General features: G+C 47.3%; 5 protein-coding genes across 5 annotated transcripts; 1 reads left to right on the top strand and 4 right to left on the bottom strand.

Annotated features, from left to right (window-relative positions):
* Positions 1 to 495: 495 nt before the first annotated feature.
* JR316_0012955 (Carnosine N-methyltransferase) lies at positions 496 to 2,228 on the top strand (the record flags this gene model as incomplete). Its single annotated transcript, XM_047898573.1, has 11 exons — positions 496 to 526; positions 584 to 639; positions 703 to 934; positions 987 to 1,150; positions 1,206 to 1,288; positions 1,339 to 1,406; positions 1,454 to 1,520; positions 1,570 to 1,718; positions 1,768 to 1,847; positions 1,903 to 2,082; positions 2,133 to 2,228. 11 exons carry the CDS (start codon positions 496 to 498, stop codon positions 2,226 to 2,228), a joined length of 1,206 nt encoding a protein of 401 aa, XP_047742121.1.
* A 139-nt stretch (positions 2,229 to 2,367) lies between these two features.
* JR316_0012954 (Myo-inositol transporter 1) lies at positions 2,368 to 4,600 on the bottom strand (the record flags this gene model as incomplete). Its single annotated transcript, XM_047898572.1, has 10 exons — positions 2,368 to 2,678; positions 2,780 to 2,938; positions 2,996 to 3,247; positions 3,301 to 3,412; positions 3,473 to 3,567; positions 3,626 to 3,774; positions 3,824 to 3,936; positions 3,995 to 4,156; positions 4,269 to 4,351; positions 4,402 to 4,600. 10 exons carry the CDS (start codon positions 4,598 to 4,600, stop codon positions 2,368 to 2,370), a joined length of 1,635 nt encoding a protein of 544 aa, XP_047742120.1.
* Positions 4,601 to 5,734: 1,134 nt separating this feature from the next.
* JR316_0012953 (uncharacterized protein) lies at positions 5,735 to 7,640 on the bottom strand (the record flags this gene model as incomplete). Its single annotated transcript, XM_047898571.1, has 3 exons — positions 5,735 to 6,127; positions 6,200 to 6,892; positions 6,948 to 7,640. The coding sequence occupies 3 exons, from the start codon at positions 7,638 to 7,640 to the stop codon at positions 5,735 to 5,737; spliced, it is 1,779 nt and encodes a 592-aa protein (XP_047742119.1).
* Positions 7,641 to 8,333: 693 nt separating this feature from the next.
* Positions 8,334 to 10,104, bottom strand: JR316_0012952 (uncharacterized protein; the record flags this gene model as incomplete). The annotated part of the gene is made up of 3 exons (XM_047898570.1): positions 8,334 to 8,792; positions 8,846 to 9,568; positions 9,661 to 10,104. The coding sequence occupies 3 exons, from the start codon at positions 10,102 to 10,104 to the stop codon at positions 8,334 to 8,336; spliced, it is 1,626 nt and encodes a 541-aa protein (XP_047742118.1).
* A 943-nt stretch (positions 10,105 to 11,047) lies between these two features.
* On the bottom strand, positions 11,048 to 13,417 carry JR316_0012951 (Beta-1,2-xylosyltransferase 1; the record flags this gene model as incomplete). Its single annotated transcript, XM_047898569.1, has 5 exons — positions 11,048 to 11,124; positions 11,179 to 11,399; positions 11,466 to 12,372; positions 12,422 to 12,524; positions 12,575 to 13,417. The coding sequence occupies 5 exons, from the start codon at positions 13,415 to 13,417 to the stop codon at positions 11,048 to 11,050; spliced, it is 2,151 nt and encodes a 716-aa protein (XP_047742117.1).
* Between the last annotated feature and the right edge of the window lie 610 nt (positions 13,418 to 14,027).

Genomic DNA, 14,027 nt, shown 5'->3' with positions numbered 1-14,027 from the left:
AGTTCAAGGGCCACTGAGGCTGATGGACGTTATGCATTCAACAGCATTTCCAATGCTAGGGACTCGGGAGGCAGCTACACAAGTTTTATAAACCTCCTTATTTCCCATTATTTCCCGGTTTGACGAATTATCCTATAAAATGCGAGTTACGATCTACCTGAGGCCAGGACTAAAGTCACACCAGCAGCGTTGCATCAACAAATTTCCAGTCATTTAAGATTTCGACGAATACGTCACTAACAGTACTCCGTTTTAGATTCCGTAACAAGCTAGATTACTACGTCCATTGAATGTGATGCGGAAGTGAATCAATACAGCGAATTACGAGTTCCCGTCACCGTGTTTGCGTGTTGTTTGTGACCGCCTTGGGGTAAGTTGAATGCAACTTCTCAAGACTCTTTCTTTCTGATTATATCTTCGTCGGTTAAGTCGTATTGGTATTGCTCTTTCTCACCGTCTACAATAATTATCGCCGGACGAATACTGGGAGGAGACATGGATCCAAGTATAGAAGACATCGAGGAAGGTGTGTCTTATCGATCCTCGACATTCAGGCCATCACTAACCCCAATCGGCTTTTCAGAGCAAAGGCATTTCGCCAATGTGATCAGCACATTCAATAACTATGCCCAATTCACAGTAAGCGTCTCGTGTATATAATCTAATCTGTGGATTTCTCTTATCGCCGAGCTATCTCTCTAGTTATCTGCAAACAACCGTCGAAGGAAAGACGTCTATATCTTGCCCAAGGCCGATCAAGACCTTTTGGAGGGTTTGGGATACAAGGAAAAACTCGAGGCCGTCGACAAAGCCATCATCGCCAATGCCGACTTTCTGCACCAAATGGTAGATGATCCAAGGATCTTCGGCCACGAAATAGACGACGACGAGGACCATTCCGAACCTGCGCCTCACTCGCATAGTCATGATGCCGGTGAGTTGCCCCGTCTCGGTCCGCTGATATTTCTCTAATTCATGAAAGACAGGAACATCGCACTCCCATTCACACTCCCACTCGCACGCGCAGCCGCAACCTGGACACTCGCACTCCAATAGTGGGCCCACGAGAGGAAAATACCGGCCGACAGAAGCAGACATGGACAAATTGCGAAGTACTCTGAAACAACTCGTGCGCGATTGGAGTGAAGAGGTGTGGCGTTCTGCATTCTGTTGCTAAAGGTTTCTCATCTCTAGTCATGCTTCAGGGAAGGTCGGAACGGGAAGTGTGTTATAAGCCGATCAAAGACGCTCTCGTGAAGCATTTTGCGAAAGTTCCGCCAGAAGAAAGGTAGGTGGAAACTCGATTACTACATGCCTTGCTTATTTGGGCGCTTTTAGACGCAATTTGAGAGTGCTGGTACCCGGGTCTGGCCTTGGGCGTCTGTCATTTGATGTCGCTCAAATGGGTACGTTCTCAGCGTCTTTACGTGCCCACGCTAACGGTTTAGTGCAGGCTTTGCCTGCCAGGCGAACGAATTCTCTCACTACATGCTTCTGGCGTCGTATTTCATCTTGAACAAGTAAAGGCTATTTTCATTCCATAACAAGCAAAACTAATACCTGAATTAGGACTGACCAAGTCAAACAACACACCTTTTACCCATACGTTCACTCGTTCTCCAACGCTCCTAACCGCGAGTCGATACTCCAAGCCATATCAATTCCAGACGTCCGGCCGTCCGATCTGCCAGCCGGTTCAGACTTTTCGCTAGTTGCTGGTAGGTAAACCATCATAATTTGGCCTTCACAAGCTCATGTATTGCCCAGGCGATTTCGAAGAGATCTTCGCCAATCCAGACCAAAAGGGACAATGGAATGCAATACTCACTTGCTTCTTCATCGATACTGTCAGTTTCAGCTTTCTACATATCTTTTCCTGGATGTTGACAATAAACAATCAAGGCCAAAAATATCGTCAACTATCTACGCATTCTCCACGAAATTTTGGCGCCAGGAGGCGTCTGGATCAATGTCGGGCCGTTGCTATGGCACTGGGAAAACAACAACTCAAACGACCCCTCAGTGGAATTAGACATGGAGGAAGTTAAGGCTCTTGCACGGAAAATAGGTTTTGAGATCTCCGTGAGGATTATTACATTCAGCATAAACCCCTGTAGCTGACTATTTTGCAGAATGAAACCACGATTGACACCACCTATACCAACAATGCCAAAAGTTTGCTTGGTTACGTCTATCACGCTGCTTTCTGGACCGCAACCAAAATCTGAACTCAACGTAAATTTAAATGTATAACTTACTTACTTTCTTGTTTTGTCACACTACACGGGCTCAGGCAATGTCATTGCGTTCATCTTGGTATGTCGTTAAAGTATGCAATCCAGATTTTGGTTTGCGTCATAATGAGCGTCAAGCTTTAACACCGCCCTCCTTCCTCATCTTCTCACGGGCCTTGATATCCTGCTTCACAAGCCGTAGTCGTTTGCTCTCTCTAATCCCGAACCCATTCCTGAACACCATCTTGACCTCCTCCAAGCTCAGTCCGGCCGTCTCGGGGAAGCAGCACAGCACAAAGATCCAGCCAAGGAGACAGAGCCCAGCGTAGAACCCAAACGCACCTGAGGGTGTAATTTTGGCCATGAGCGATAGATAGGTCGAACCGATGATCAGATTTCCAGCCCAGTTCGTCGCGGTTGCGAGTGAGGTACCGATTCCTCTAACTGAATATTTTATATCCAATTTTTTTTTTAAAAAAAAGAGAATAAATAATGCCGCAATGTCAGCAAAATGAACGAAACACAACTAAGTAGGATGGACCGACCCTCTAGAGAGAAGAGTTCGCCTTGTTGCCAAGGTACGTTTCCCAGACCTGTCGCGTACGACGCAACGAACAGAATCATCGAGAGGAGGACAAGAGCGGACCAGGTAGTCGAATACTGTGTGCCATCGATTAGGTTTCCATTGGTTTTCTTGGTCATATCTGTCGTAAAGATAAGATCAGACAGGACCCTCGTAATTTAAAACAGAAGACACCCACAGAAGAAAGAGATGCTGGCAAGCGTCAGGCCAAATATCATACCAGGTGCACTCCAGATCATGATATTTCTGCGGCCGATTTTGTCTATCCACTTCAGGGCGACCAGTGTGAAGATAAAGTTAGTACCGGAGACGATAAGTCCGACCGCTGTGGGCTGGTCGAATCCGATCTCCTTGAACAAAGTCGCAGAGTAATACATGAGCGTGTTGAAACCACATAATTGTTGGAAAGCTTGCATTCCACAGCCAACGACTGAATGGGCACGTTTAGAAAGTTTTCAACTTTTGAGAGAGGTATGTACACACCAAGCGCTCGTCTGTTGATTGGATTCATGATCATTGATTTGAATCGGTGGAAGAACGTTGTCGTTTGTGTGATTTCAATGCTTCTCTTGACAGCAGCCTGAAGAACTTTCACCTAACACAGATGGTTCATTCAACTTCATTGCAATAAGACAAGGTAAGGGAAACACATTACTTTGAGATCAACCTCCTCTGGCTTAGCAAATGCGTAAATCTTGGTCATAACGGCATGTGCTGCTTCATGGTTCCCTCTTCGAAGTAGAATTCGCGCTGCAAAAGAAATTGAGTATCGATTTTGCACATATTTTCTAAATAAGAGTATACGTACGACTTTCAGGCAAGAAAAACAAAAACGCGATCTGGATTCCTGCTGGTACCGCACCGAGGCCAACCATCCACCTCCACCCACCATGTACATGAGTGAATCCTGCGCCTATTCCATAGGCGATAACTTGTCCTAGAGTGATCATGACGACGCTACAGCTTCATTAGAATTACAGGCGTCTTAAAGCCTTGAGAAACCGACTTTAGAACGACCATACGACCACGAAGACGCGTCGGCGACAGTTCCTGAATATAAAGAGGCGCGATACATGCTGCAAGCCCGACTCCGATTCCAATCAAAAAACGACCTCCAATCTGAATAGGGGGTTAGAAAAGGGAACAACACGCGTCGTCGAAAGGGGATAATGCGCACCATACTCCAAACGTCGTGACACACCGCCTGCGCGACTGCCCCTCCAATAAAAATAACATCTGCTATGCCCAATACGGGCCGACGTCCTGTCCAGTCGGAAAGGACACCGGCCACAAGACCACCTAACAGGGCGCCCAAAGTCGTTGAAGAGGTAATTAATTCCTAAGAACAGTCCGTTCAGTTATGTCATCGGCGATGCTCCATGTTATGAATTTGGTGGTAAATTTCCCTCTCCCACAAGTAAGGAGCACCTACGACTATGATGAAAACACACCTTTTGACTGTTTGATAGAACATCAGGTCCAAGGTCTGAACCTATTGTAACCAAAGCACCAGATATAACTCCAGTGTCGTATCCTGAGAGACATTATCAGCATCGTCAAGGTCAAGGTATCAATTCTACTCACCGAATAACAGACCCGATATAGTCGAGCACATTACCAGAATCCAAACGAACCATGTTGTCCTTTCCTCTCCTTCAGCCACTACAGCAAGTTCATTAATTTCTCCAGAATCATTGTCCAGTACAAGATCTTCCAATGATTCCACTCGATCACTACCATTAGATAGAGGTCGATCGTCCTTCTGTTTTTCGTTGATCGTCATGGGTGCCACAGTTGGGGTATGGGTGTTCGTGAATGAGGGGCGAGAGAAAATATCCACAGGTTTATTAGCAACGAAACTAGCTTGTGGTCGTAATCAGGTCATATGGGCAGGGACGCCACAGAAGAAGGAGAAAGAAGACGATTTTGAGGTGACGCCTGTAGAAGCAATGCGCATATGTATGAAATTTTGTAAAAATAACCGTTGGATATCCCACGTGAAGGATAGTTCGGGTCGTGCATATGGCCGATCCCACAAGGATGGGAGCTATTGGTCAGAGTTTAATGCATCTGCCCTCCAATTCTCGTTCTGTAATAGCCTTTCTATGTGACTTGAAGCTATTATTATTAAGTTCCCAGTACTCATTGCATTGCAGCATCTGTAGAACAGGCTTGAGAAAAGACGTCAATCAATGGAAAAGGTGGTAAAAGATCGAAGGCTAACCATATGGGCAGTGAACTCGGACATGTCCCACCTATGAAGGATGAAGATTTATGCCTAAAGATTGTACCGAAAGCGAGCAAGCGCTGGCCAAGATGTTTGCCAAGACACGTCCCTTTCTCAACATTTCAGCCATTGTCCAGAAAGCCAACTAGTTCCAATATCCATGATTGGCCAATAGACTCTTAAAATGCCTAGGAAGAGGCGGGGGATATTTTCAATAGGGCCCAGGTCAACCAGGAGCCATTAAAATCCAAATTCACTTCCATGACAAAAAATGAAAAGAAAAGAGTACAGATAAGAAAGGAGTAGAACAGATATTGATTTACAGTAAAACTTACTTGGTTGAAGAGGCATAAATTCAGCATTAACATTTAGCTGGCAGGATAATGGATGGTCGGCGGAGGCACAACTGCAAGAACAAGTTGAACGATGCAGTCGAGGTAGGGCTCGTGCACCAGTTGTTTCTGACTCCATTTCGCACTCCGATCAGTAGAGACGTGTGAATTATGCTCATACTCCGCTACATTGCCGCTCGGCATTTAAGAAACTTCATTGTATTCACTCATTAGAATTAAATATATTAGTACAATTGTTGTTCAAGATGCACAATGTTGTCTTTAGAAAGAGAGCCCACTAAAGGTGATACATGAATTACCTTTTGGCAAGTGTGGGCAGGCGTATAATCGCCCATCATCAAGGGATGTAAACCACAAGCAAGACATTCACCACCAGCTTCTCCAACTCGCCCTTTGAAACAAAGAAAACACGCTCACGGCCGACGACTGGCGCATGCTCTTTTGGATCAGTGATCAAGATAATGCTGGCTTCTGCCAGAGGGACACCACCGCTGCTTTGGACCTTGGCTCGTAAGTCGTCACCTCCTTGCGCGTTTGGACCACCGAACAGCGGTCTGCCAAGCGGGGCGGGCATATTTGCCATTGGCCGGGCATCAACCTCGTCTTCGTCTCCAAATGACTCAAGTGTCTGGTCAGCTGGCCAAACAAATCCGCCAGCATGCCATCGCAATTGAGGGGACAATTTATGTAGTTTGAACGCTTCGTACAATAGGGCGTCTCCGCCTTTGAGCTATTAATCAGAAAGAAGACGATAATTTTGTGTCAATGATTCCATGCAATTAGCGCGAAGGAACAAACTAACCTGAGGAATTAGCGAGTTGGCCACGACCTCTGAAGGGTCAACATTGTAATCATTACCCAGAAGGAAACCAATGCTTCGTCCCCGATTGTTGTTTAGGATCGGTGAGAGTAAATTGAAGAATTTGTCGCTGGGTGTCACCAAATTATCTACCGTCGGATTTGCTACGCCAGACGTTTTAAGATATAGTGCGTAGGAAATTGTGATCATGCATCCATTTTGCACGGGCTCGACGGCATAAGTTGAATCGGGTCGGAAGGCAACCCACTCGATCTCAGTCGGTTTACCTCCATTTCCTAGGAATTTCTCTTCCCTGCCCTCTTTGTCAGTGACGACAATTGCACCACCACGGTACGCCACAGGCAGCGTGAGAAGGAGGGTAGCTACTCTGTTGTCCTGACGTAAATGCGCCGGAGAATTCTTTGAGACGTAGCTTCCAGTGATAGCTACATCCAGACTATCCCTTACGGCTGTCAGATAGTGACCATCTGGGAACTTGGAGAACAGGATGTTGCGAATGGTTTCGAGAACGGGGTGATTCGATATTTCCAACGTTGTCGTATGTCGAAGGCCAGGGGGATAAGTGAGAGCTTCCCTCTCTCGTTTAGGCCTGCAGATGGACACCAGCACGTCTAATGTGGGAGGTGCAGAGTATCCGGTATCAATTGGGAAGTCGAGGGAATAGGAAATCCCATCCTGAACACGGGAATAAGATGCGCCGTAACAACAGGGTCAGTTCTGAAATGCTTACTTTGCCTCGGAAGAAAAGAGAGAGCTGAGTAGGGTCAATAGGAATACGTCCAGTGATTGCAGTCTGATGGCTTTTGGCGGCCAACAAAGCTGAAATTTGCTCTCGATACACCATTTCATCCCGGTAAGCATTTGCTTCTGGTTGTGCGGTAGGAGGTCTTCCATAAGGATTGGGTGATTTTGCCCTCTTCTCAACTTGGAATCCGCTGGAGGCATCATGTGGGTTTGGCGACGCGGATCTCCCGATCGGTGCACCGTAAGCAGAGGGTGCACCATAGTACCCTTGACCATCAAAATTCTGACTAAGAGGGCGAGGCGCCATACCAGGCGGGGCAGGAGACGGTCCTCTGCTGTGGGGTCCACCAGTGGGCTGATTGTAGTATTGTTGGACGGGCGGTGAGCCGCCGCTAATGGGCGCGCGGGGTGCTGGTGCGTACACGCCAGTAGTAACAGGTTGACCATAAGGATTGGGGGACTTGGCTCTTTTTTCAACATGGAATCCAGCTGCAGGGGAAGCGTTCTGGGGATTTGGAGGAGGCCCGCTGCTCATCGGTCCCCCAATCGGCGCACCATACGGAGCAGGAGCGCCGTAGTATCCTGGGTACCCAGCAGGTCCATTGGGAGGAGAAGCATGTCCGTAAGGTGGGTTTGGAGAACTAGGTCTACTACGATTGTTTATGGGCGAGGAGTACATTGCTGATAATGTGAAAGGGTCCAGAGATCGATTGACAAGATACGAGCTTTTGTAACAATGCCGGTTTCGGAGAATTTACAAATGACCAACTCGCCAATCAACCCTTTCGAGATTCGTGCAAGTCAAGTTCAGGGTTCTCTACCAGATATGGACACCTAAGGTCCGAGGTTTTTTGGAATCGATCTTCAAACAAGTCAAAGTTCGAAAGCCGTCTTAATTTATGGAAGAGATGAACATACTTGGGACTTTTTTCCAGCCAAATGACTGCGAGATGAGATTAACATAAGCCTCATGTAGATCGATCTCTCATCTTCCTCAGATCATGTTTACTGAGGGAATTTATGTACGAAGATGCATTTGACTGTCCATATACTGACGGAGTGTGGCCGAAATACGTTGAAGTTCCAATGATAGTTCCGAGTCATAACCAAAAGCATCACTCAATGATTGCTCTCGGAACAAATACGCGTCGGAGATGGTCGGAGATTTAACCAAATAGTAATGACGACTTTGAGTCTCTGCCTCTCATCGACATGTTTTATTCCTCAGTAATGCATGATGTTTCAATGGTAGAAAATAACACCCCAGACTTCAAATCATATGTGTTTTGTACAAAGATGTCTACGAAGGGCGACCGTTGAGCGCTAGCGCCCCAGTAAAAAAGAGTGAGAAAAATTTAACGTACAACTAAGTTCAGGGAATGTAGACGACAAGCAGGACATTGACGACGAGCTTTTCCAATTCACCATTAGAGATGAAGTACACACGTTCGCGACCCACGCTGGGGGCAGGGTTCTTAGCATCAGTAAGAAGTGTGATATTTGCCTCTGCAAGGGTGACACCACCGCTGGCTTGAACTTTGGCACGCAGTCCATCGATATCATCATCGCTAACATTTGGGTCAGGGTAAGGGCCAAATGCTCCCCGAACTGGCGGAACAGTCCCCCGTGGTGCATTGACAGCACCAAATGGCGTCCGACCATATGCAGCTGGCATATTCTTGATGGGATTCGTGTTCGCTTCAGGCTCGTCTCCAAAGGATTCGAGGGTGTGGTCTACTGGCCAAATGAAACCACCCGCCGTCCAGTGCAGCTCCGGAGAGACCTTGTGGAATTTGAAGGCGTCGTAAAGAAGAGCGTCTCCGCCCTTCAGCTAAAAGGTAGAGGAGTCAGGGTTTGCGCGTTCAAAATAACAAAGACACGAACCTGAGGAACAATGGAGTTAGCTACAGCTTCCGCAGGCTCGACTACATAGTCATGATTCAAGAGAAAGGCAATACTTCTTCCCCGTGACCCATTTAATATTGGTGAAAGCAAATCGAAGAAGTTGTCACTAGGAGTCATCAAGGTATCCACAGTTGGAGTTGTAGGACCGAAAGACTTGATAAACACCGCATAAGAAATGGTGATCATGCATCCGTTCTGCACAGGCTCAATGGCATACGCTGAGTCAGAGCGGAAAGCCACCCATTCGATATCAGTAGGCTTGCCACCGTTCCCCAAGAACCTCTCCTCTCGTCCATCATGATCGCTAATTACGATGGCACCACCACGGTATCGAACAGGAAGGGTCACAATGAGTGTCGCCGCCCTGTTATCCTGACGTTGATGCGCCGGATAGCTCTTCGCAATATGGCTGCCAGTGATGGCTACGTCCAGACTGTCCCTCACAGCTGTGAGGTATTGTCCAGGTGGGAGCACAGGAAAGAGAGAACTGCGGATGGCATCCAACACGGGATAGTTCGAGATTTCCAGGGAGGTAGTGTGTGGGAGGCCAAGCGGGTACGCGAGACCCTCTCGATCTCTGTACCCATCATAGTCTGACATCTGACGGGGCTTAGGCTTGCAGATGGAAATTAAAACGTCAAGAGCCGGAGGCGTAGTGTAACCTGTATCGACCGGGAAGTCGAGCGAGTACGTGATACCGTCCTATGGTAAACCCAAAACCAATACAATCAACGACATTGATCCTTCAGCAAACTGGCACTATTTGAAAGGAATTGAAAAGCGGGAAGTCTCACCTTAGCCCGGAAGAAAAGCGAAAGTTGTGAGGCGTCAACAGGAATGCGCCCCGTTGCCGCGATTTGACGATCTTTTGCTGCTATCAAGGCCGAGACTTGGTCTCGGTACACCAGCTCGTCGCGGTACGCGACAGCGACCGGCTCAGCAGGCGCAGGTCGTCCGTAAGGGTTAGGAGACTTGGCACGCTTCTCGACCTGGAAGCCACCAGCAACTGGAGAAGTGCTGTATGGGTTGGGAGATGGACCTCTGCTAATCGGCCTGGTAATCGGTGCGCCGTAAGGAGAAGCGGGAGTTCCATAGTATCCCTGAGGCGCCACACTTGATGGCACAGGTGATGGACCCCTACTGATAGGTCTGCCAATGTTTGGGTTATAGTAAGGTTGGGCGCCTGGAACAGGAGAGGGCCCTCTGCTCAGCGGCATGCGGGGTGATGGTGCATACATATCTGATAGAAAACTGAAGATCGATAGGCAGGGGTATAGAGTTTACAGTATTTCGCAAGGTGTAAAAGCAAACCGCGGAGAAGAGCCTTGTCTATGATCGACCTCCATCTGAGCCTTTTTGTAGTCGCCGCGCACTGGCTAAAGAAGGGCAGAGGTGGACCTAATGATACAAAGTACCACCTCGGTACTGAGAATCATCCGGGGATAGAATGAACACGCGCTTGCAACGTGTCTGGGTGGAATCGATGGATGAGTGGATATAACTTTCAGAGAAATCTAGGCGTCAAGGCTCGACCTATAAACAGACAGACTGTTGCTATTAGTCTAGGGCATGACGAAACGAGGATTTAAGTATTGATATTGACTGGAACAGCCATATCACAATCTTGACAGACATAATTGTGAATTGATACAGTTGAATATGAATGTTCTCGGTCTTCTGATTGATCTGCAATGATATCAGGATAAAAAGATGATAAAGTGAGCATGAAGATGCTCCGTTGAAATGGTCTGGCGATGTAAAGTGATCAGTACTTCGAATCAAAATAACAACAGAGACGCACGTAACCAGAAAACGACGCGGAGGAAGAAAACATTTGTCAATCGGAGAATAATGGATGGATAAATAGACACGTTGCAACGTGTTGTATATGATTATCTATTACTATAAAACTGACCTTGTGACTACGATAGTTATACATACAACGAAACACCCCCATAGAAAAAGAAAGACAGAGTGCTGAAACATCATGAAGTGATAGGAAAGGAGCGACGTGGACGAAAAGGAAAGATCGCTGAAAGGGTGTTAAAGATATGCGCAATTAACAAAAAGCGTCCAGGACACTACTGTACTTGGAGTGTTTCAGTTTCAGTGTTGCATTGAGTTGTGTATGATGGGATGCGATGGGTTTAAAATGATTATGAGGATTTGGCCTAATTGGCTTTAGAGGGAAAAGTTCATAGAGTCACGATCGTCAGCCCACAATCGTGCCCACTCGAGGCATAGTCTATATACATAAGCTAACAAAAAATGTTAATCGAAACTTCAATGAGAATGTATATGAGGCGAATTACCTTCCATGTCTAGCGTCCTTCCGATTGTCTGCTTCCATCGTTTCCCAGCACGCGCGATTCGTCGTAGGCGTTTGTCACCTTCAATGGATCTACGCTGGTCTGGAGGAAGTTCGGCAGACGTGGAGTTCACAGCACGCAAGGTGGATTGAGTAGCACCAGAGAAATATGCATGGATGTTGTATATTTCCTTGTATGATGACGACAAGGGGATAAAGTGTACCCTAGAATAAGTAATTTAAAGCGATCATTAAAGTATGCTCTGAAGGAAACCAATAAAAGAGACATACCAAGGTTGGATCCAATCTGTGAAGAATTCGTCATACACAGTTGATTTAATAGGCACGCTGTCGCTAGCAAGGAAGGCCATAAATCGGCCACTGTAACTCATTCCGTCCATATCAATGAGATATTTATACGCCCAATGTCTACCCAGTGGTACAGAGTCGCCAAAACGGTGGTCCGCCTCGAGCGCTTTCTGACCACCAGGGTAGCTGTTCGCAGAGACAGACTTGACAAATGCCGCGTCCATGATCTCCTCGTTCAGAGTCCCAATAGGCACAGCGGCTGAAACCCAATGAACGCCTGCAGTTGGTGGGTCAGCGAATGTAATCACTTTCGACGCATTCGACGTGTCAGAGGCCATGCGTAAGAACCTGTGGCGCTGATACTGGGGCGCAAAACCAGGTGGATGGCTCCCGCCACCGGTCGTTGCCCCACGCCAGAAAATTTTGTCGATCTTTTCCTCCCAAGGGACCTCCATGACGTCGATCTCGTTGAGCTCAAGGTTGACAGAGTCCCAGCCGTACGTGTATCGCTTCGTGCTACCATAGTAATAGTGACTGGGGATACGGATGTCCATGAACCCGCGAGCTTTGGCGGGGCTAAAGACAGGGTACAGGACGGGTATAGATCGCCAATCTGAGAAAAAGTGGCCTTGGGTGTAGTGCGCGTAAGGCGTTTCGCAATAGTCCTCGGATGAAGATGTGGTTTCTACGAAAGAAAAGTCGGAGCCGGGAGAAAGATCTTTGGAGGCAAGGTGATTTTTGACTGGAACGTTGGCGTTGGCTCGCAGAGACGAGAGGAGACGGCGGGCAGAGCTGTCGGGGGAGCATGTGCGCCTCCAAGCCTCCCACACATTGCCATCATCACCCCAGTCAGGTTTAAAAGGTCCTCCCAGCATAGCTTGTACGCCCTCTTCATGACTGTCAGAAGAAACTCATCTAGCCATAGGTTAGTCACGTACTCGATGAATCCTGAAGCGTCAAGTTGGGATACTTTCGATGCTCCCATGGAACTAGCACACGACCCTCTGCTTTGGCATTGATAGGGAAATCCATGTCTGGAAGCTAAATTATCGTCAAAGAGTGGCCATAACATATAGAACAAGGTGACGCACTGTAGTCATAAACTTTCCAATCATACTCTTGAACCCGCGAGCCCTTGCGCTGACTTCACTATCGTGGAAATTGGGATTGACATTGATGACAGTTGCCATTCCGTCGCGTATCCGGACCAGGTCGATCGAAGGAAGCTCTCCAACCTGGGCAGCACGTCGTCGGATTTCCTCTCCAGAAAGATCCCAGAATGGTTTCAAATCTTCAATGAGCCCGTCGTATTCGTCTATCATCTTGACGTCGTATTTCTGGGTGAACGCCCACCAGTCGTCAAAACCTTTCGGAGGGGCGCGCTTGTATCGTCTTCGGTATTCCGCCACGGCAGCCTTGAGTGTTTTGCTTTGACCACCAAGTTTCTTCCGATATTTCAGCTCAGCCTCCTCCATAAGCCCTGGAATAGGGTGTTCTGCGATGACACTCTTCCGCTTCTTCTCCTCTTCTGGAGGTGATAGGATACTACTAGGCGATGTTGTCCAGGTATCTTCAGGATCTCGAACAACCATATTTTGCATCTGAGGATGGTGCTTTTGTCCATTGTGGAAGCCTAGCTGCATGAACATGAACAAGACTGTGAACATGAAAATGTAGCCGCTGTGTCGGCGTACGAAGCCGACAACTGATCCTCTTCTGCGAGAGAGCATGATAGCTGAAGAAGGGTCGCCAGCCTTCTCGTAGTCGGAGACGCCAGGAAAGAAACGAGCTTGCTCGTGCTGGCGGTGTTGGGGGTTGAATGGAGGTGGAGCCTTGAATGCTTGCTGGCTTAAACTTTTGGGCCCTGCATCGCCGACGCCGCCATACGCTTTGTTTGCGTCTGTTGTTAGTCCGTCCTCCTTTATGGCATCCATAAATCAGCAAAGGCGAACTGTTGCTCTTTCGCCAGCAGAAATTGTGGAAAACGGCGATATTGGTCGAGGTGGAACGGTAGTGGATATAGAAATGAAGGGCGAAGGTTTGGGCCTAAATAACAATGCTTTCTGGATTTCAAGGGGCTTGGCAAAAAGTCCCACGCTTCGAATGTGGATATTTATATCCTCGATTGCCTTCGCTTTGACCTGCTTCCACCTCGGAAAGGAAAGGTATGAATGGAGGAGCATGCAAGACATATCTTCATACCTATCTCATCACGCTACTATAAGACGAATGTATACAGCCCCTATCACTATCTTACGTTGTTCGAGTCAAGGGTCAACGGATGCTGATAAGTTAGCTGGTTTGATTGATCTTCAAACCACTTTAAAGATGGCCGAAGTGAATTCACGAAAATATGTTATCGATATTACTATCGGAAGCCAGTAAAACGGGTATAGATAGTAAGGTCAGTAGTCACTTAAACTTCAGCTACGGTTGAACAACTAGAAGAATCATTCCATTTCTTGTTACTCGGATAATATGCACTACATCTGATTATAGCACGGAATATATGTCCTCGATTCACAGCAAATATACTTACATGTA

This window comes from Psilocybe cubensis, chromosome 13 (genome assembly GCF_017499595.1).
Source record: "Psilocybe cubensis strain MGC-MH-2018 chromosome 13, whole genome shotgun sequence".
In the NCBI taxonomy this organism is placed as follows: Eukaryota; Fungi; Basidiomycota; class Agaricomycetes; order Agaricales; family Agrocybaceae; genus Psilocybe; species Psilocybe cubensis.
The sequence above is the reverse complement of the archived record's forward strand: the minus strand, read 5'-3'. Positions and strand labels throughout refer to the sequence as shown.